The following is a 22,464-nucleotide window of genomic DNA, read 5'->3' on the forward strand; positions in this document are numbered from 1 at the left end:
AAAGGCTCAACGGTGGCCTCGCTTCCTCCATTAATCCATCTCCTTTTACAGGGGCTGTCAAGACAGTGTTTGTTTGCATCCCCGCTTCAATAGGTGCATGCTCTCTCTGTGCCACCGTGTGCGCCTGCAAGTCCATGCCCGTGCATGCGCGCAGCACAACTTGTAATATTTCACATCTTTACCCACAGGGATAGACCATTCATTTCCCAAAGCCACAGTGTGGGTGTCACACTGTGCTAATGAGAGGAAGGCTGGAAACGAGGGAGATCTGGCCGCTGAGCAATGAAGGAAAGAGTAAAAATAGACAGATAGCTGAAAAAGAAAGGACAGTGATCGATAAGGGTTGCGTCATCAGGAGTATTGATAAGGGAGGGGTTTTCATGCTGGGAGTGTGTGGGCGGATAGAATGTTTTTTAAAATATTTTTTTAAGGACTTCAAAATCAAAGAGGAATTCCAGCCGCATTAAAAGGAAACATATGATTTCGGAAATGGGTGCTTTTTAAGATCAAAGACAGGTACCGTGCTCTTGTGACAAATCAATTGACACCAGGCTAAGCCTTTGATTGCAGCTGCATCGTAGCTCGCATGGCTACAGCAGGCAAACAAATCAAACACACACACTGACAAGCCTGTAAAATGACAATGCGGTCATCAGATGCTTCTTGCTGTGCGCATGTGAGTGTGTCGTTAAGAAGACCAGATATCACTCCGCTTTCCCCAGTAACTCAAACAAGGGGGTGGCTGCTAGGCAACCAAGCCACATCACATCAGGCTATCCTGAAGAGAGCGCGAGATAAGGAGACAGCGAGGTGGGGGACGTTCAGAGGCAGAAAACTGTGCTGGCAGTGTTACATAAGCCAGTAGGCAAGTCCCAGTGTTCATATTAATGCGGTTAGACACTGGGAGGGGAAGTGATGCCCATTAGTCACAACTGACAAGGCAGGTGAAGACGCAGCATCCGGCAGTGATTTTAAAAGCTGTTATTATGTATAATGGGGAGGATTAAGACTGGATGTGAAGCCCCCCCACCCCGTCTCTCCTGAAAAAAAAAACAAAAACAAAAAAAAAAGCAATCTTCCACAAAGGCATTGTGACTTGTTACTTGCCTTTTCTTTCACACAAAGCTAATAACGATAGACGATTACTGTGCTTATACAGTTTGAACATCCCCTTTCATGACACGCTGATAGCTTAACGGGTGTGCTGAAAAATAAATGAGGATGAATTTATGTGCATATGTAAGATACGCCAATCAACACAATCATCAAAGATAAATCAGAGGCTAAAATAAAGATGAATCTGAGGTGCTGTTGTGCCTGCCAACCGTATACAAAATTAATGTCTATGCATTGCTACATACTGTTCACATTCTGCCTCCATGTGTATTCAGCTCATCTTCGTTTTAGGCAATACCAAATAGTTATAATGATGACAACTCCATCTATTATCGCAATTTATAGGGAATTGATCCATCATTGTAAGTCTGTAGGCTTCATTTTCTATATTGATACTAGCCCTATAGGAAGACTTTATGTTTTGCATATTTGGATGCAGTGTATAATTTCAATCAAGCGTATATTGTCAAATAGCGAATTCCTGGAATGAATCTCATGGATTAATTTCATTTTCTGTTCATTCTTTTAATTGAGAGACAAACCTCCTTCATGCACATGTTTACAATTTTTAAGAAAATGTCAATACATGCTGTGCTGTAAAACTAAATCACTCTTTAGGGCTCACTTAAAATAACTAACAATGAATACAAACATGGGCTAGTTTTTGTGTCAGTGTTTCGGTTTTACCACGTAAACAACATCCCTGATGCTTATGAGACCCATACGACTATGTGTGCACCAGTGTCGAATCTGTCAGTCAGTTTGTTGACCCACAGCTACAATCCAGACTCCTCATAGCTCCCTGGGGATGATCGTGAAAGGTCGGATGGGACAGGAAGCTTCCAGCTCCAGAGCTGTGAGGAAGCAGTCGGGGGCCTGAGTGGATCCCAGAGAATGCAGAGCCTCTCCCAGTCCACTCCACGCTTTGTGGGACGTGTTGTGGATTTGAACGGCATCACGTAGGACCTTCTCCCCGAGGTTTGCACGCCCCGTCTTCACAAGCAGCCGACCCTGCGCAAATAATTGTAAAAATATACTTCATATTATATATTTTTCACAATTTTGTGAAATCAATGTTTACGACGACCAATACCAACCACAATGAACCCTCCCACAATATGAGAACGAGTTCAAGAACTGCATCAAAATACTCTGCCTTGCACCAAAAATGCTCAATTTTGATTGACATTGTCAAAGTAGTATTCATTCATAAAGTGTGTTTAAAACTGTAAATGCAGATTTCAGTAGCGCACAACAGTCTCATAACTTGAAGAGCTCTCATATTGGATATTATTATCGACCTTAAAAAAAAAAGTAGCACCTCACAAGGCTGCTGCCTCGGAAATCGGATAGTTCAAGACCTGCTGGGAACGGACAAACACCGTAGTTGGTCGAGACATAGCACTTAGTTTCCCCTACAAGGACTGCAGAAGTGAATTTGAGGGAAGCCTCAAACCTTGAACTGCTCCACAGCGTGATATATTGTAGCCTCTTCGACTCCACTACTACAGTGCCGCTGCTATACACGTGCAAACTATTTCTCCTGCAATTGTCTGGCGACCAGGCCAGTGGGTACCTCGCCTATTCCTCAAAGTAAGCTGGGAAAGGCTATGTTCATATTCTAGGCTAATTTCTTGACACTTGCATGCCACTTGGTTGAGATTCACATGCAGGTTGCTCTCGAGGAGCTCTGACGAAACTTTCAATGAGAGCGTGTACACCCACTGTGTCTACCTCGGGTTGTTTTTTCATTTTCTTGCTGCTGCTGAGAAGAAAAACTGTCGTTTATGGAGAAAAGCTATCACGGGATGCACGCGTACATGCAGCCTTGCCAGGACATAAAAGTCCCTTTAATAATGAGCTATTGTTCCAATTATTTCTCCCGGATTTGGATGGGCTTGAATTCTCTGGTGGAACTGCATGTTACATTGACACAATATTTTAACAAATCTGAAACACACTGACGCATACTTTGGGGCTTTTAGGCATTGCGAGATGGCAGCTAGATAACTGCACAGTGTTGTGGTAGAAATGGGTCAAGGTTTTCTTAGTTTTATAAATTAAGTAATTCGCAACTGCACTGGATATCAACATGCCTCGTGTTAGCCCCGCCCAAAATATTAACTATGATAACTGAGAAGGTAAAAAAAGTGTTTTTATGCGATGGGCCGTATTTTTGTGCCAATTGCAAATCTGGCACAAAGTGCAGTCTAACTGTGCACATGGGTGGAGTCTTCTTTAGTTTGGTATTTTCGTAGAAATATGAAGGTTGAAATGGGCGTCTGTGCTGTTGTGGGAGTGAACACAGCCAATTTGTTTCCCGGCCAATGGAAGCAGCACTTTCAATTCAGTGCAGGAGAGGCGCACAAGCGGCATGGAGGAAGCACAAACTGACTCGCCAGAAGGAAAGCAAGAGATCAATGTGAGCCAAGCATTTTACATTTATGAGGAACTGTAAGACAATCTCCACTTGCGGATGGTGTAAAGCTGGCCACTGTGAAGTGGGCACTTGCAAACCAACTTCCACCCATAGTGTGGGGCTGTGTGTGACAAACACCAAACAGCCCCGCCCCCCTAGCATTATTCATACACTTCATATTTGTTCTGTGGCATCTGTAGCATGTTTCAGTTACCAGAGAGACCACATTAAAACATTGTTATTACCATTATTATGGTGTTTCTACTGCTAGTAAAGGTACATAAAAATACACAACACATTCACATTTTTAGTTGTAGCAAATATACCACCCCCCTAATACCTACACCCCGCCTCCTCCCTTTTGCCATTCCACAAGAATTATGGACTTGTATTTACTGGTCCACGGCGGAAAAAAGGTTGGGGACTACAACCCTTGACAATAATGAGCCGGCAGAGGTCATGGAAAAACTGTATTTTCAACTTCAAAACAGTCCACTAAAAGTGGGCAACATCTCACAGTGAACAGATTGGAACTTGCAACAAAAATGGGAAGAGGAACATTGGGACTGCGTGTTTCTGGCATCACAGGAAATAAAACCTGTACCTGGTTGATTTTACTTGAACTGCTTCAAGCCATCTGTCTCCTGTTTTAGTTCAGCCGATCGCAACAAGCTTGGTGATGCAGATTTGTGTCTCGTTCTCGTGAAAGCACAAATGAAGTGAGCTGAGCCAAGCTGAGTCTTAGCTAGTGAAGCAAGCTAGTTATCTTTCCATTCCTCTTTCAAATAATTTGGAAAAATTGCTCAAAATGTACACCACCTAAGATAGCATCTTTCCTTTGCAGGTGAGAATAAAACCATAATTCTACAAAACAGACAATCCTAGTAGCATTTTGTTACGGAATTAAATGTCATTGAAGAAATTAGTTGCAGACCGTGCAGAAAAAAAGTATTTGCCTCCTACCTATATTTAACAGACTGAAATGTCTTGGATCATCAATCCAATTTTACTATCTTACAAAAACAACCCAAGTAAAAACAAAATGACGATTTCATTTATGAAAAGGAAAAAAAATCAAAACCCATCTGCATCTATTTTAAAAAGCTATCTGGTTTCATACTTTGGAAATCAGTTCCCAGGAGAAATCAAAAAATCAACAATGTTTTCCACAGCTCTTAATGAATGCAAATGACTCAATACTGAATATATACCCGTCTCAATCATGTTGACAGAGGAGGACTTTTAAAAATAGCAAAGCTGTGGATGAATGAATGTTCAGTAAAGTCAATCCAGAAAACTGTTTTGGCTGGTGTAGCTTGGTGTAGTGTTATTGTAGTGTAAGGTTATTACAGTGGTTAGCTTATCATGTTATCAGGTTACAGTTACAGGTTCGTTATTGGCGCATGAAGGGGTTAAACTGTTAAAATAATCACAACTGTTCTGATAGAAAGACGAATGAACTCCATCTTGATAAATCACATTTTGTTGACCTCGATCTGCGTGTGTCACATCGCTCTAAAACGGCTCTACAATGAACGGATTGGAGCATGTAAACAGGGTTCAGTTGGTCTCGGCATCTCATGAGTTGACTACTTTGTCCTGTTCTGAAATAAGTTACAATTGTCGGACAGTTTAAGTTAGCTGGCTAATCGAAAATTTACCACAAATGATTTTAAGACGCCAATTTCTCACCAATGAAAAGGGTTGAATTTCCTGAGCTACATCAAGTCATTTGACTCCTTCTTGAGAATTAGAGTGAATCAACTTAACTCTTAAACTGAAGTACACTAATTCAACCGTTTCCTCCTGAGGTGTCTTAACTGTAAAGCTTCTCACACTGACAAAACGTGTACTACTGAATATTTGTCTTGTTCCAGTTTTGCTGGTTTAAGGTCATAAACGCACAGCAACGTACCGACTTTATGATATTATGCTACATGCTAAAATGGCCGCCGCTCAAGTGAAGCTGCCCAAAGGCTGTTCAAGCCTTTTGGTCTTTAATGCCTTATGTTTTTGATACAAGAAATGCTCAGTTTATATTTGCTTGCAATTGCCCCACTGAAAATGGTTCGACACTAATAATATTGCCCATTAGCACATTGTTGTTGCCTGTAAATTATTGCATATAACACTTTGGCGACATAGATGTAGCTTTACATCACGCCGCTGCCCTCATTCCTCACCCAGTCCCATGGTAACGCTGGTATGAATCTTTTAAGATGAACGGAAATCGAGGTTAGCGATGCGATGCTAACCTCCATCCTCCTCCACAACCATCTTATTTTGAGATTCTGGGAACTGCGCAGATGTATGAAGACCGCGGCGCCTTGTCAGCTGGACATTTCACTGCACTACAGAATTGTGGTGGTGGTAGGCGAGCTGTCAGTTCACTCTGAACTCACCAACTCGAAGACAAGATGAGCAATTAATTGACTTTAAGGTTTAAATGTCGAAGTGGAGTAGTGAAGTCCACTTGTCGACTAATCGGTTCGACCCATTTTAGCAACACTTTGCACCTGTCATACTCTCTTCTCTGGTTGTCCATCTTCTTAAATTGTTTTCAGAAGGTAGCAACCAGTCTAAACTGGAAAAAAACCCACAAGACATGTCGTTTGGGAGTTGGTCTGACCCAATTGTTTGACAATCCCATTTAGGTTTGTGGTTCAGATCTTTACCGTTGTCGTTCCCTGCATGAGACACGGCCTTCTGTGTCAGCAGGTGAAATGGGGAAAAAATTGAGCCATTTTCTACTTCACCTTAAGTAAAACAAATCTTTCAAGATTCCTGAAAGTTTAATTCCATTTCAACGAGTGCCTTATAAAGGCTGACACTGTCAAATCATCAATTATCATTCATGTGAGCCAAATATCTTAAAACACAGTTCTTGATCATTCTTTCACATGCTGTACAATGAGGAGTGCAAGTGACTGTCGGCGGACCTTGCGTGTCTGCATGCCTCCACAACTGAGCCCTGGATTTCAAAGACCATTGCCACCTTTCTTCCTTTGCACCCACACATTTGCAAAGCCCAAGTCAGAGGTTGGGGAAACAAGTGAATGGCAATCCATAGTGGAAGGGGAAAGGGACAAATAGAAAGAATGGAAAGAGGGCGGAGTTGAGGATGTAAATGCAGGCAAACATTCCAAAGCAAACAAGAAATGGTTCAAGTTAGCAAAACCTGAATGATGAAATGGGCAGTTGACGAATGGCAAACAACTGCATGAAGCCATACGTTGCAAAAAAGGCAGCAACCAGCTTGCAATTGCCCGAGTGTTTGTGCCGCTGATTCATTTTTCCCTCTGAATCTCTTCCACTGCCTCCTCTCTGCTTATCAGAGGTCTTACTCAATAGAATATATTTCCCGGGTTGCTAGGCAATCCCATAAAATGGCAAGAAGAGTTATAAATAATGTATTCCCATGATCCAATCAGCTGACAGCCACCCCCAAGCACAGGGAAGGAGAGGAGAGAAAGATGGGAGCATTTGATAATTGGGAAAAAAAATTTAATTCAATGAGCACAAGTCCCCGTCCTTGAGATTTTGCATGCATGTGTATGAATATGCTTCTGGAGGAGAGGAGGCAAAGCAGAGCGTGTGTGGCTGACTCAGAGCAGGTGCCACTATGCGCACATGGGAAATGAAATGTGGAGGATGTTGGGAGTGGGTCAGATTCATGACATACCACCTTACCACAAGTTGTAAGGCTGGACTCTGTGTAGGGATCAGCTATACAGCCAGAACATACCTGTACAAACTTGTGCCACATTGCACGGACGTCATCTAGTTGCGCATACGAATGCATACGGGCTGACAAGGCATACAAACTGAAAATAGGCTTCAGTTTTGCCTGTGGGCTGCTGCGAGGGCTTGAACTAAGACTCTTACACTCACCAGGAGCACGCGCACACACACTCCAGTTTTTCCTCACAGCCACGCCCGCGTTGATTTAAAAATACCAGCAGCTGACCATTGCTGTGAGTCACTGTTTGATGACAGTAGAAACATGCGGTCATGGCTGCTGGTACGAGTACATATATACAGTAGCTACACTGGGAGATTGAAAAGTAACTCACCGTTTTAACCCTTTCATGCACCTGTAACCTGATAACATTATCGACTGTTCACTGTAGTAACCCTGAAAGGGTTAAACCACTTATTGAGCATTTATTTATCGGAATTTATTTCTAAACTTTGTGTTTGTATTGATCTGCAATTGTTTTCAAATGGATGATATTTGTCTGAAATTCGGAATTCCTGTGAACATGGCTGAACGTCATACCCTGCAAGGAGAATGCCCGGCGAGTGGCAAAGGTACGAATTTCGGAAATCATCATTCAAGTGCAAAAACGGTGGAAGACCACAAAGCTACATGCTCCACTTGACACAAAGATGATCAGATTGAGCTGCTACTCGAAGAAGGAGCTGCCCGTGGAAATGGAAACATGAATCTCAAGCGAATCAAGTTGACTCTCCTTTCACATCACACAAACTGTGCTCGAGAAGGAGTTGAAAGGAGATGCTCGCTTTGCCGCACTAGTGGCAATCACTCTCAGTGGAAGACAGCAACATTCATGTGGAGTTAGCGGTGATTACGCTGGCTTGACAAAAAGATAGGTCCGGTCGGGACTGAAGAAGCAGTATTTCACACTGTAACAACCAGCGCTATCGGGCAGGAGAAGATCCTCATTATCTCTGAAAAATGGAGAATGGAGCTGAACAAAGACAGGATTACTCTCCCATTCATTCTTCACCATGTCATGAATGTTGAGAAATCTGTCCAGTTATCAGTGTTGGGAGACTGTTGAATATTTGACTTCCATGCAAGGCATGGTGCCCCTGCACATTTTGCTATTGTCATCAGTGAATGGCTGAAAGGTCACTTCCCTGGCCTTCATCGTGGTCCATATGAGTGGCTAGCCAAGAGTCCCAACTTCACACCCTGTGACTTTTCTTTAAGGCATGGGTGTCAAACATACGGCCCGCGGGCCGGAACCGGCCCCCAAGGGGGTTCGATCAGGCCCGCGGTAGAATTTAAAAATGAAAAAATGCATTAAAAAAACATGGAATGAATATTTTTAATAATATGCAATTGGTGTATTATTCGCTAGGGGGCGCACTGTTTTCTCTTTAGTTTGTGAAGTGTAGGCGGGGTTACATTTAGATTTCATATGCACATGTGTACATGGTTTAAAAAATCCTTTCTTTATAAATCTCGTTTAATCTTAAAATGCATGACTATATTTTTAAATACTAATTACTTGTTCAAGTTTTATGCCTTTGTACAATCAGTGGGATCAGTTGCAATGCATATATTTGAATAATAAAAGTAAATTGAACATTTGTGTAAGGAAATCTAAGGTGTTTTATGAAATTTTAGGTAAATGAAATGTAGGTACATTTCAACATTTTCCTCATGTTCTTGTGCTTCTTATCGACTGTTCACTGTAGTAACCCTGAAAGGGTTAAACCACTTATTGAGCATTTATTTATCGGAATTTATTTCTAAACTTTGTGTTTGTATTGATCTGCAATTGTTTTCAAATGGATGATATTTGTCTGAAATTCGGAATTCCTGTGAACATGGCTGAACGTCATACCCTGCAAGGAGAATGCCCGGCGAGTGGCAAAGGTACGAATTTCGGAAATCATCATTCAAGTGCAAAAACGGTGGAAGACCACAAAGCTACATGCTCCACTTGACACAAAGATGATCAGATTGAGCTGCTACTCGAAGAAGGAGCTGCCCGTGGAAATGGAAACATGAATCTCAAGCGAATCAAGTTGACTCTCCTTTCACATCACACAAACTGTGCTCGAGAAGGAGTTGAAAGGAGATGCTCGCTTTGCCGCACTAGTGGCAATCACTCTCAGTGGAAGACAGCAACATTCATGTGGAGTTAGCGGTGATTACGCTGGCTTGACAAAAAGATAGGTCCGGTCGGGACTGAAGAAGCAGTATTTCACACTGTAACAACCAGCGCTATCGGGCAGGAGAAGATCCTCATTATCTCTGAAAAATGGAGAATGGAGCTGAACAAAGACAGGATTACTCTCCCATTCATTCTTCACCATGTCATGAATGTTGAGAAATCTGTCCAGTTATCAGTGTTGGGAGACTGTTGAATATTTGACTTCCATGCAAGGCATGGTGCCCCTGCACATTTTGCTATTGTCATCAGTGAATGGCTGAAAGGTCACTTCCCTGGCCTTCATCGTGGTCCATATGAGTGGCTAGCCAAGAGTCCCAACTTCACACCCTGTGACTTTTCTTTAAGGCATGGGTGTCAAACATACGGCCCGCGGGCCGGAACCGGCCCCCAAGGGGGTTCGATCAGGCCCGCGGTATAATTTAAAAATGAAAAAATGCATTAAAAAAACATGGAATGAATATTTTTAATAATATGCAATTGGTGTATTATTCGCTAGGGGGCGCACTGTTTTCTCTTTAGTTTGTGAAGTGTAGGCGGGGTTACATTTAGATTTCATATGCACATGTGTACATGGTTTAAAAAATCCTTTCTTTATAAATCTCGTTTAATCTTAAAATGCATGACTATATTTTTAAATACTAATTACTTGTTCAAGTTTTATGCCTTTGTACAATCAGTGGGATCAGTTGCAATGCATATATTTGAATAATAAAAGTAAATTGAACATTTGTGTAAGGAAATCTAAGGTGTTTTATGAAATTTTAGGTAAATGAAATGTAGGTACATTTCAACATTTTCCTCATGTTCTTGTGCTTCGCTATATCAAAACAAAGGAAAGACATGATATTTTGGTTATTTATAGCAGAGTATGGTATAATTTTAATGGTCTGGCCCACTTGACATCGACCGAGGCCGTATGCGGCCCACAATATGAAATGAGTTTGACAACGCTGCTTTAAGGGTTGGTTCAAGGAAAAAGTCTACTGTAATGAAGCAAAGAAAACGTTGACGAAATTCTTGGGCAGCTAGAGCGACGCGTAGTGAATTCCGGTGCCCAATTAAAATAAAACCCAGTGCACTCTTTTTTTGTATCAGCAATTTGATCCACGTGCGAAGACAGTCGGGCAGAAGTCTGCGAGGATTCAGTCAAAAGCGTCTACGTTTTCTTGCATTTCACAAATGATTTGGAAAAATCATCATTGCTTGAAATAATATGCATTTATTTCAGACTTTTTGGGGAAGAATTTGTCCAGATAAGACTGATTGACTTTCATTAAGATGACTACCCACAAATCATGTTCGTATAATGGCGCAAGCAACAGCTGGAAGGTATCTTATTTCCAACCCTAATAACCAAAGTCTGGAGGATATTCAAGGAAAGTGCAGAACAGAATGTACTTTTGGAGAATAATAACTCAAGAACATCAACCAAGAATAATCAGAGTTCCCCCTCCAGGCAGAGCAGAATAAATGGGCCACTGGCACATAAAGTGTCAGCGGCACATACAGTATAAAAATACATGTAGGGAGCCTGAGCCACTGAGAAAACCTGCCTGGGTTGTATTCTTGCAGGCTGATGCAAGCCAGAAATATAGGAAGATCTCCAAGTGAAATGGCCCACACGCTGTCCCACTGAGCAAGCAAGGATGCATCCCCTTTAGCACACTCATCTAATCCAAAATATGAAGGGAGACATGGTAGGAGCTCTTTTGTTTTACCAGTGCTCACCACAACATGAGACTAAATCCACACACGCGCACACACACACACACACACACACACACACACACACACACACACACACACACACACACACACGCAGACACACACAAGTTCACAAAGGGCGCATCTGCCCTGTGAGAGTTACAGCGTGGGACACTGCCAGCTGGCTTCCTTTCAACGTTTCACCTCTAGGGATTGGCTTTAGCACAGGCCAAATATGGAAGAGACGCGACTACACTTTGGCATATACACGCGCACACACTAAAGTACGCAATAAGAGCAAACACACGAGCCTTATGTGGTCACAAGAAAGCCAGTCAAAGAGGTATCAGCCAACACATCGATGGTAACTATGGAGACGACTGGCGTGTGTGTGTGTGTGTGTGTGTGTGTGTGTGTGTGTGTGTGTGTGAGTGGGTGAATGTGTCAATTGCGCACAAGTCTTTGGATTTCAGGAACATCCCTCGCCAGTCCCTTCAGCAGGATAGAAGAGACAGTTCAAAGGTCACAGGGACAGTGGTTAATCATGGATCATTTGGAAGGCAGTCGGGGAGAGAGAGAGAGAAAGAGAGAGACTGTTGGGGAGTGGGCGGGAGCGGATCGTTGGAGAGCGGAAGTGTGTTTGGGTGACAGGTAAAACAAGAGCGAGCGAGACAACGTGGGTTGCCCAAATGATCAGAAAGGAGAAAGTCACTAGAAAATGCACTTTTTTTTTTTTGGTCAAGAACTGGAGGTAGTTTGAGTTTCAAAGCTTTCTAGGCATTGAAAAAATTTGCACTTGATGGTGTGCTAATTAGCACTAATGTGACCCATATTCTGAGTCCACAAAAAGAACAGATTAATCAAAAATGACATTAATGCCGTACAGTTATTTGTACTTGACAAAAAAAAAAAAAAAAAAGGATTTAGAATTACACAAACACACACACACATCCCATAGATGACATGTTAAAATTAAAAATGTCTCCTTGTTCAAGGGTGGCCAACACAGAGCCGCATGCAGCTTTTTGGCGTCTCATCTGTCAGTCAGGTGATGACCAGATGTCCAGATTTCCCTGGACACTTTTTAGACCTAAAAATCGAACCTGGGATTGGATATCAGCATATTGTAATTCAACCAAATCGATGCATCTTTAAAACAAATAGTTAGAAAGTTAAATCTCATATTCTCAGCGTTAAACAACTCCACCTTCTCTAAAATCTTCAGCAAGTGCCTCCATGGTAACGAGGATTCAGGCATAGGCAGGTGGTAGCCGTCTTTTGTTTTCAGAATGCGGCACTCATCCTGATCTGTGCCGTTCAATCTAGCACTGATCCACACAATAATCACCTCAAAAAGTGGCATCTGCTCTTTCCCGTGTCCACTGACAGAATCGAAGCCAATGAACCGGAATGTTCACGCAGATCGTAAAGATCTGAGCTGAACACGTCATTCGTGATCAGGATGAGGAAATCACCAGATGGCAGAAGGTAAAAAGCAGTTCCCTCAACTCCAAAAAAAAGCAAATCAGAAATGTGAATTTGCACACTATTTTCTCCTCAGCACAAACAAGTTATTATGCTCACTGTTATCATGATTGTTTTTATGAATAGAAATAGAAGATTAATATCCTTTTAGTTGTCATGTACACGCTGAACCGAAATGTGTGGGGAATGGGGAATACTGGCGCAGGGGGAGTGTTGATGGTGTGCGCAGTTAAAAACAGATTTTATTTTTGGGTCATATTGTTATGCAACATCTCATTATGCAGCACAACACTACTGGCCTAATTGTGGAATTTCATACTTTTTTTTTCAGATGCCTGATTCTCCCTTTACAAAAGCTGCTTCTTGCATGTGAATATATAAATTTTTTTAAAATGAATTTAATTAAAATATTGTGAGATTGTCAGAGGAGGATATTGTGAACCGAGCTAGTCAATAATGCTGGATGTCTGAATAAGTTTCAGATTTGAGTTTTGCCTGTGAAGATTTGTACAATCAAAAGAAATTGTGAGCGGTGCACACTCCGCCTCCAACCGCAAATGAGGATGACAAAATGTTGGCAAATAACTATGTTAAAGTTTTTCTCTAAAAACAGCTTAACTAGAATTTTGTATCGCATCGCAGCCAAAAGAACAATCACAGTGAATTAATGCGCCTTTTAAATTCTTCTCATTGCGCAAAGCTAAAGTTATTTGCCATGACTACTTCCGACGGAAGTGCTTCCTCTTCATCGTCTTTTTTTTTTTTAATTTAATTTTTTAACCCAGTTCTTTTAGAAGAGAGAAGAGAAAAGAACACGACAAAAAAGAAGAGTCAACGGCTGTCATAGCGATTAACTTTCGCTTTGCCCAACAAAAACTACAACAACAAGGATTTAAAAGGTGCGTCAATCCACCAGGATCGTACCTTAGACTAACCTACGTTCCGTCATCCTCGTCCGCTGCCGGCGTGCAGAGCAGAGCATGCTCCGCTCACAATAATTTATGAATGCAGCCTGCAGCCTCAGTTTTTATTCTTCATTTTGCATTTTAAAACTTAAACTTATTAAGTTTAACAAGTGTTTAGAAGGGTAGGAACCATGTGGAGGAGGGCTTAATAGAATCATAACCCCGCCCCCTCCTAAAAAAAAAAAAAAAAAAAAAAATCCGGGTAACACATAAAATTTTGCATCAGCATAGCTCTTGCCATTGCTCACCATGTGCACCAGTATTCGCTCCCCAGTAGGGTGGATGGCCAAAGCTTCATCGTAGAGGTTTTTAGCTTCATCCAGTTGACCCCGCAGCTCGGCTAGGTGACCCCTCTGCAGCAACACTGAGTGTGAGTTGGGGAAGAGTGAGCTCGCCTCGGCGATGCAAAACTGGCCCTCTTTCAGTCGGCCATCCTCCATGAACAGTTCCCCTGCGCAGGCAGACAGACATATCAAGACGGTTGGATCCAAGTGCAAGTAGCAACCTCAACAGCAGCATGTTCGAATACAAACAGCGTGAAGCTCGATTACACTAAACATTACATACCCCACTCAAGTTTATGAAATAGTTCCATTTTGTCCAGCGATACCTCAGCTCTGGATTACTGGAGGATACTTCCATGACATTATGCAACAACAGCCAAGCAAGCCTTGAGAAATGAACTCTTCACCTCGAAACAGTCACACCACGAAACAGCAGAAGTGGTTCAGGGAGAACTAAGGTGAACCGTGTTGTGCAAATATCATGCACGCTTCTTGCTCCTGAATGCGGTGTGAATTCATCTGTGCATTGGGCGGGTGTTCTGTTGTTATTGTTTTTTTTCTTACCTAAGTATAGATATACCGGAAGGAATCACTTATCATAATTCACGTTGTTTCTCTTGCAGTAGTTTTATTTTAGGCAACAAGGATAAGTGATGCACTGTACTAATATCTATATTTGCAGTCGCACGTGACAATGTAGTGCATTGCTCTGTGTGTGCTTCTTTTTTTTTTCTGCGTGGTCAACCACCAACTGAGATTGTGACAGGAAGTTGGCGGTGAGAGCAGGAATGCTGGGAAGAACTCAGCCTGGTCGTATTACACTAAGGAAACACATTAAGAGACTTCAGTGAAACTATGCCGTATTTTCACAAGCGCCTGAATAACATGAGGAAAAGGCTGGTCCCAAAAAAAAAAGACTTTCGAATTACTGAGAGCCACAAGGGACACGACCCCGACATAATTCCATCTGCCCCACCCACTTCGACCCACTAGGGCGCTATAAACACACTGGAAGACTGGTTGTTCAATTTCCCTTTTGAATCGTCTCCTCTGGTGCAACTATACTTTATCTTTGTGTCCGGTAAAAATAAAGTGTGGCACACAAGTGAGCCCACTCTGTTGTAGGGGCCATGAAGAGTAAAACTAGACCTTGAATCATCACTGCCTGCTGACTAGTTTTTGATTGTTGAGAAATGAGGGAAAAGATGCAGAATGAACGACAGTGTAAAAGTTCAGCCTTCAATGGACCCTAACACAAGTGTTTCGGACATTTTGTTTTGTTTTGTTTTCAATGCAAAAAAAAAAAGCCTACTAGAACTTTAGAGGGTGACAGGTGCGTGCTGACCACTGTCTGTATGGTGAGCATCTCATCTGCCTCTCTCACGCTTGAGCCTTTTAGTACAGAAGCACTTGCTCAGTTTATGAACAATAATTTGGAAGATCAGTTGTTGTTGCTTGTTTTGTTTCTCTGTTCTACGTGTGCAGATGAATCGAACCTCTTTGCTGCCATCCTGTTTTGCCAGCTTTTCTGCCTTACTCGAGCTTTGTAATTATGGTAAGCCACACCACCACTAGAAACCATTGTCTTCCGTTGGACCAGCCATTTATCAATCTGTCAGACTTTTTATCCTCAAGAAATCCTCCAGATTACTACTTTACGTGCTCCGTTTCCAACAAGAGGTGAGGTGAAGACCCTTTTGATCCATCCATTTTGCTACTGCTTATTCTGTTCAGGGTCACTGCGCGAGAGGCAATGCAGTGCACACCCTGTACTGGTTGCCAGTCAATCACAGATCACCTCCTGTAGTCAAACAACCATTTCCACTCACATTCATACCTACATTCTTTGGAAAGAGGTGACTGAAAGAATGAGGAACATGCGATGCTAACTCCATGCGTCACCTACGGTGCGGGAACGTTGTCAATACTTGTTTCGGACCTTGTCTCCAAATCTTGTTCTACAATTTCTTTGGAACCATTGTGAACTTTTACGGGGTCAGCGGCAATGTTCTCTCTAAGCTGCGAGCGTGCCCAATTACGTGCTGCTCTCACGCTGGGGAGCATCAAGCACGCGCATGACATGTCTACACTCATTCCTTCATTACCACAGCAGTTTAATCTACAAACAGGACACCACACCATTCCCACTTCTTTTAAAGTGTCAGTAGTGCGACCGATGCTGCACACTCAGATGTTCTACTACAGATTGAAGCATACATTGGCATACATACACTCACACCCAGCACTGATCAAACACTGCATGAGACATGGGTGTAGTTTTCCAGCCACTAAATGAGGCTTTTCGCGCATTTCAGAGGTCAGGCGACTAGAAATTTTTGTGTTTTATTAAATAACATGTTATCCATTATTGAGTCTGCCTTTACTCTCCAGCCCCAATTAACAACCATTCAAAACACTCAGAATGTTTTATCAGTGTGCTGCTCTCATACCAGCTTGCAGCCAAATACGTTCAAGAGTAGTCCAGATATATGTGGGTCCCTGGCGATGCGTGGAGCTGATGTCCGACACTTCTGAGAGAGCCGCTTCAAGACGGGATGCTGCAACCGACGATGGACTCATTGAACCTGAAAATGGAAAGTGAAGTAAAAAATAAACATGAATAAAATACATCGTTAAAACGACATGAATAACGACATGAATAACTTTAGCCTTGAAATGAGAGTACCGCAAAAAAAGTGTGATACTTCATCTTTTTTTTTTTCCTTTTCAGAACAATACTATTACTGTGTGACAATATTAGAGACCTTGATAGTGTCATACAAAGACTCCTACTTCAATAACCAACTACGCATTTCAAATGAACTGACAATCTCTTGTAAATACAGAACGAGTAACTCATAACACTACAATATATTGTTTGGAAGTCAGCAAAAATAACACATTTTCAAGCGAGTGTCACATTGACATATTTCTAAGTACTCTTGCAGCTGCTGGGCTTCCCCACGTTTTAGACCTCCCGCTGTGGGTGATTTGTATCATCGCAATTTCAAACAGATCCACCTACTCGCGGACCGCACAAAGCCCGTGGGTCACTCGTTGCCTGTGCCGGTGTGAGTGTACTCAAAACTTCAAAAGTTGCGCAGTACAGTATTAGTTTCGACAAACACAAGGCTAAACCATCATTTAAAAAGTCAAAAGGCAGACCAGTGGAGGTATCTTGGAAATCAGGCAGAGTGAGGTGGATGGATGTTTTACTGACTCGAGGGCCGGCGTCCAGCCTCTCAACCACTCTTATGCTGCTACTGTCATCTGCTTCACTGGAAAATACACACACACACACACACACACACACACACACACACACACACACGCACACACACACACACACACACACACACACACACACACACACACACACACTTTTGTAAATTACATTATGATGAGCCATCCGTACTTCGATTGTCTTCGCAGTGTCTATAAAAATTATGTTGGGAATTTACTCCCACTCCGATCAATTAATTCCCACAAATTGCTGAAATATTTCAAAAGTTCCCCAAAGAAGCTGAACAAAAATTTTACGGAAAGCTGGTAAACTAGTAGTTTCCCTTTGAAGGTTTTTATCTACCATAGGAGCATCATACAAATGCATATGTGGACATTATAAAATATGGGATTCCACTATATGTCGACGCTATTGTAAATGTAGATACAGTCAAACCTCGGTTTTCGAACATCTCAGTTCTCGACCAATTCGGTTTTCGACCAAAAATTTAGAGTTTTTTATGCCTCGAATGACGAATAAATTTCGGTTCTCGAACAAACTGAGCGCACTTGAATGCACCACTTGACTCCTCTCGCCTTCCTTACACGAGGAAGTGACGCTTCCTCGGGGAGACGAGGAAGTGACGCTTCCTCGTGTTGCTTTCCATTGTGAGCAGACGTGTTCAGTAAACATTTTTATTTTAAAAAGAGCATGGTTTCGGTTTTCGAACAATTTCGGTTTTCGAACAGCCTTCTGGAACGGATTATGGACGAAAACCGAGGTTTGACTGTATAGTTTATTATAGGTTTACTCACTTTGAGCGGCTGACATCATAGCGCCTTTGCCAGATTTGTAGCATTTCTTGGCAGGTTTTTAAGGCCACAGATGGACCATACAGGACTTCTTCAAGCTTAGCCTTTGTGAACAGCAAACTAGAGCAAAAAAACAAAACAAAAACAAACCAACACAAAACACAACAATCACATTTAACAAACAAGACTTCAGATCGATTTTAGGGAATATTATCCAGTCACCAGCCAATCAGAGAACACATTTGGACAACAAATAATTCACATTCACTTCTATGTGCAGTTTACCATGCATGTGTTTTTTGAACATGCAAATGCCACACACACCGTGAGGCCAGAGTCAAAATTCAATCACTGAACCTCAGAACTTTGAGGCAGACATGCTAACCGCTAGATGAGCATAATGTCTATGGGAATATTGATATATTAATTTTATTCAACTAATTAATAGTATTTTTTTTAATTATTTTATTTGCTGGGATGGGAGAATATTAATAATATTAATTTGAATATTTTCATCCCTGTTTCTCTGCCAGCATTGAAGTGAACAAAATAAGGCTTCAAGTTAGACAGCAATTGTTCCATAGTCGAGGTATCGAAAGATATTTTCAACATAAATAGTCCAAAAGCAAAGACCGCCTGCTCCAAAGAACATTTGTAAAGAAATAAAGATGATTCAAGTACTGTACTGCGGCAGCAAATAACTCGAGATTCTTCTTAACCACGCTATCAATCTTCATGTAAATGCTCCTTTACATCGGAGATTATAGAAAATTGACTTTTTAACTGGAATGTGGTGTAACAACGTAGCTGGTTTACATAATACCTCTCCCACACTGAGTTTCTTCAGGATGGAGTATGAGTCACCATTTTCAAGCGATGGACGAAGATTTGGACATAGTCATGTCTGATCATCTGTCCGCTGCATGTGTGCTATGCAGGGATCTGAACGGTAATTACCGGTATATTGTGTTGTAGTACAAATTTGAATTGATAATTTTGATGTATTGGTTACATTGGACGCTACTGCAAAATAACTGTAACATAGCTTTAAAAATCTTGTAAAGCATCCAAAGTGTGTGTGTGTGTGTGTGTGTGCGTGCGTGCGTGCGTGCGTGCGTGCGTGCGTGCGTGCGTGCGTGCGTGCGTGCGTGCGTGCGTGCGTGCGTGCGTGCGTGCGTGCGTGCGTGCGTGCGTGTGTGTGTGTGTGTGTGTGTGTGTGTGTGAGTGAGGTATGTTGAAAGAATGACGAGGAGAGGTCATAGCATTTCGACTCGGCCCTTTTAGTTGAAAACAACGGGTTAAGTGATGTGGGAATGTCAGATATAAGGTACACATGCATGGTCAATGTGTGTGAGTGTGAGTGAGAGAGAGAGAGAGAGAGCGTGCATACGTTAAGTGCCGGGGGGTCGGGGTGGGGGGGTCCTCAGTGAAAGCAGTCTGTCATGGACATCACTAAGGAGCGAGGACAGACAGTAAGCACAAGAGTCAACAAGATTAAGGTGATCTTGCTGTCTGCTGCATCCTCGTTGAATGATCCTCCAATCATTTTATGCTCAGTCAGTGGGACGGGGGTGGGGGTGGGGGGGGGTGGATAGCAGATGAGGAAACCGAGTGGATGAGGAGTATGAAGGGAGGGTGAGGATCAATAGCAGAGTGAGAAGAGCTTTTGTCAGGGGAGAAAACTCTCTGTGAAATGCGCCTTATTACCGGTACATGGGTCAGTAGCCTCCCGGGGCAAGGGAGTGTGTGTGCGGGTTTGCGTGTGTGTGTGTGTGTGTGTGTGTGTGTGTGTGTGTGTGTGTGTGTGTGTGTGTGTGTGTGTGTGTGTGTGAGAGAGAGAGAGAGAGTGTTGAGGGTGAGAGGGGGAAATGGAAGAGTTGTAAGCTTGAGTGTGTGGGAGGATGGGGCTGCTTGTGTGAAGGGTACACCTGCTGTGTGTGTGTCTCTAGGCTCCCTATTACCACTGTGGCAAAACGTTCCGAGGCATTTTGATGGTGTAAACCCACCCTAGTGTTGAAATGTGACGTAGTCTGTTTGGTGTGTATCATGTGAACAGACTCTCTCTCTCTCTGGACTAAATGGAAGGTGTTGATTGTAATGTTAAACCACCTTAAGGATGTTTGAGATGAATTAGCACATTGAAAATGGCATTCAAAATAGGGACGTGAAGAAGTCCTTTAACCCTTTCATGCACCAATAATGATAACCTATAACCTGATAACATGATAAGCTGCTCATTGTAGTGACCGATGTCCCTGAAAGGGTTAAGGGATATGCGCACGTACACACACACGCGCGTGCGCGCGCGCGCGCACACACACACACACACACACACACACACACACACACACACACACACAATATGGCCTATAAATGCATACAGGCATTCAATTCCTAACAAAATTACCCAGACAGTAATGCCAATGTCTTTATTTTTGAGTGAAAACGTTTTGGTGTCGAATGAAAAGATGACGATAAGAGATCAACATTTTAGCTTTTGTTTCCAGGTGTTTCTATCTGCCTCCGATACCCAAATAAGAAGATGGCACCTTTTGTTTGAACTAAATGGAAATGGAAATGGAAAATGGCCCTGACTTTATTTTTGTTGCCCAGGCGTGTCCTTATTACGAGGATTATTCAAACAATAAATTGTCCATGGAATATACATGTGTCAAAGTCAAGGCCCGGGGACCAGATCCGGCCCGCCACATGTTATGTGGCCCGCGAAAGAAAATCATGAGTGTCAACTTGCATGATCCTTGCTAAAATCTGTACTGAAATGTGAAATTGTCATGTGTAATAAATGACATTCAGATTTTGCAATAATTTTGTTTCCCTGTTTACAACAAACAACAAACCAATAGCTGTTTTTAAGACACGTCACAAGGAAGTAGTGACAGCTCCAATGAAGGCTGAAGTGACAGCCGAAACTGTAAACCAGGTAAGAGTTGAAGAGAAACTTCACCAAAAAGACCATTGTCTGGAAAAAAAAAAATCAACTTTAAACTCAATTTAACAAACAAATAATTGACTAGAGTGATTGCAAAACTAGCCATCCATCAATTGGTTATGTACAAGTAATGCGAAGAGATGATTTATTCGGTTTCACTGTCGTAATGGCCCGCCGAGGGAAAACGTAACTCCAAAGTGGCCCGCGACAAAAATGAGTTTGACACCCCTGATGTAATGTGATAGTTTGAGATTCGATGGCTTCTTCTCGGGGGGGGATTTACCAATCTGTCGTCAGATGATGGCAACAGCAAAAAAAAATCAACAGAAACATTTTGTCTGCCTATTTAACCCTTTCATGCACCCTGTAACCTGATAACATGATAAACTGTTCACTGTAGTCACCGCTGTCCCCGCAAGGGTTAAACCAAACTAATTGGAAGATCATTCAAATCGCAGCAAGCCAATGAGCCAAATCACTGCCAAAACATTGAAGGAGTTCATCAGGTGCAAGAAGTAGTTTTTTTTTTTTTTTTTATACTGATGAAGTCAATGTTCAGACTTCAACCAAAACAGTGTTTCCGTCTGTTGAAGAAGAGACTGAAGGGACTTATTGTTATTATCGGTAAGAATGCTGTGATAGTGACAGTTTGACCCTGAAAGTGAGGATTTATTTTTCTGGGGAAAATGTTTGAAGATCTGAACATAACGGTGGTTGATAAGTAGAAGAAAAGTATATAGACAGAATATCATTCTGTGTGTGCCTGCGGAAAAGAAATACCAGTATATATGGTATTCCTACGTTCAATAAAATCACACGAATGCTATACATTTCAATGAACGTAAGGCGAGCTAATTCAGTTTCCTCAGAAAAGGCCTCAGTTATTTTCATGTCAATGCTAATTGTTCATAGTCATCCAAGGACAACTTCAGCGCTCCTTCAAAGCCAGCGTTTTCATTTAGAGCTGCAGTAAGTAAGTAAAGGTGGATTTCAAGATGAGACGATGCGCACCCAATTACAATTGTTGTCATTTTCAGCCTCCCGGGAATGCACCTACTGTAGTGTGCACGGAGCGTTGTGTTGAAGAGTGGATGGCAGTGAGCGGAGTTGCTCTGCGTTAATGCTTAGTTGGTGGCTGGCTTTGGGCAACGAGTGCCGGCATCAACTGCATTTAAAAATAGCTAGCTAGCAATGTTCGGTTGAAAAAAAAAAATGGTCCAGCTACAGTATTACTCATTCTGCACCCCCACAGATCACTTTGTTTTCTCTGCTTTGTGAGCAGGTGCGCATGTACAAAAGACGTAGAGTTTACATGATGAAAGCCTGTGCAGATACAGCACTTCCTTTGACATTTGGGCAAGCTTGCATGTAGTGCTTGCCAGTAGTAAACACACATCTATCTATATCAATCAAAGGCTCGGGTTATTTATTCTGTTTTGGCCACTCTGACACACCCATAGCCTTCAAACACTGATGTCTCTCAGTCTAATGCAAAAGCATATCTACCAGTGAGAGCATATCCGTATCCTAGTGTGATTACAATTAAACAAGGAGAAAATCAATATTTCAATAGGCA

General features: G+C 42.2%; 1 protein-coding gene across 2 annotated transcripts in view; it reads right to left on the reverse strand.

Annotated features, from left to right (window-relative positions):
- Nucleotides 1–1,633: 1,633 nt before the first annotated feature.
- Nucleotides 1,634–22,464, reverse strand: part of ttc7a (tetratricopeptide repeat domain 7A) — a 42,166-nt gene continuing 21,335 nt past the window's right edge. Inside the window, exons 17-21 of one of the 2 annotated variants that reach the window (XM_019882243.1) lie at nucleotides 17,942–18,058; nucleotides 17,069–17,181; nucleotides 16,354–16,488; nucleotides 13,868–14,070; nucleotides 1,634–2,127 (exon numbers count right to left, since the gene is read on the reverse strand). In XM_019882243.1, coding sequence (XP_019737802.1) covers nucleotides 1,909–2,127; nucleotides 13,868–14,070; nucleotides 16,354–16,488; nucleotides 17,069–17,181; nucleotides 17,942–18,058 — 787 coding nt within the window. In that variant the 3' untranslated portion in view covers nucleotides 1,634–1,908. Of the gene's footprint in view, nucleotides 2,128–13,867; nucleotides 14,071–14,649; nucleotides 14,725–16,353; nucleotides 16,489–17,068; nucleotides 17,182–17,941; nucleotides 18,059–22,464 lie in introns of those variants that run through there. The other variant, XM_019882245.1, reaches the window with a different exon arrangement.

This window comes from Hippocampus comes, unplaced genomic scaffold (assembly GCF_001891065.2).
Source record: "Hippocampus comes isolate QL1 unplaced genomic scaffold, H_comes_QL1_v1.1 scaffold36, whole genome shotgun sequence".
NCBI classification, from domain to species: domain Eukaryota; kingdom Metazoa; phylum Chordata; class Actinopteri; order Syngnathiformes; family Syngnathidae; genus Hippocampus; species Hippocampus comes.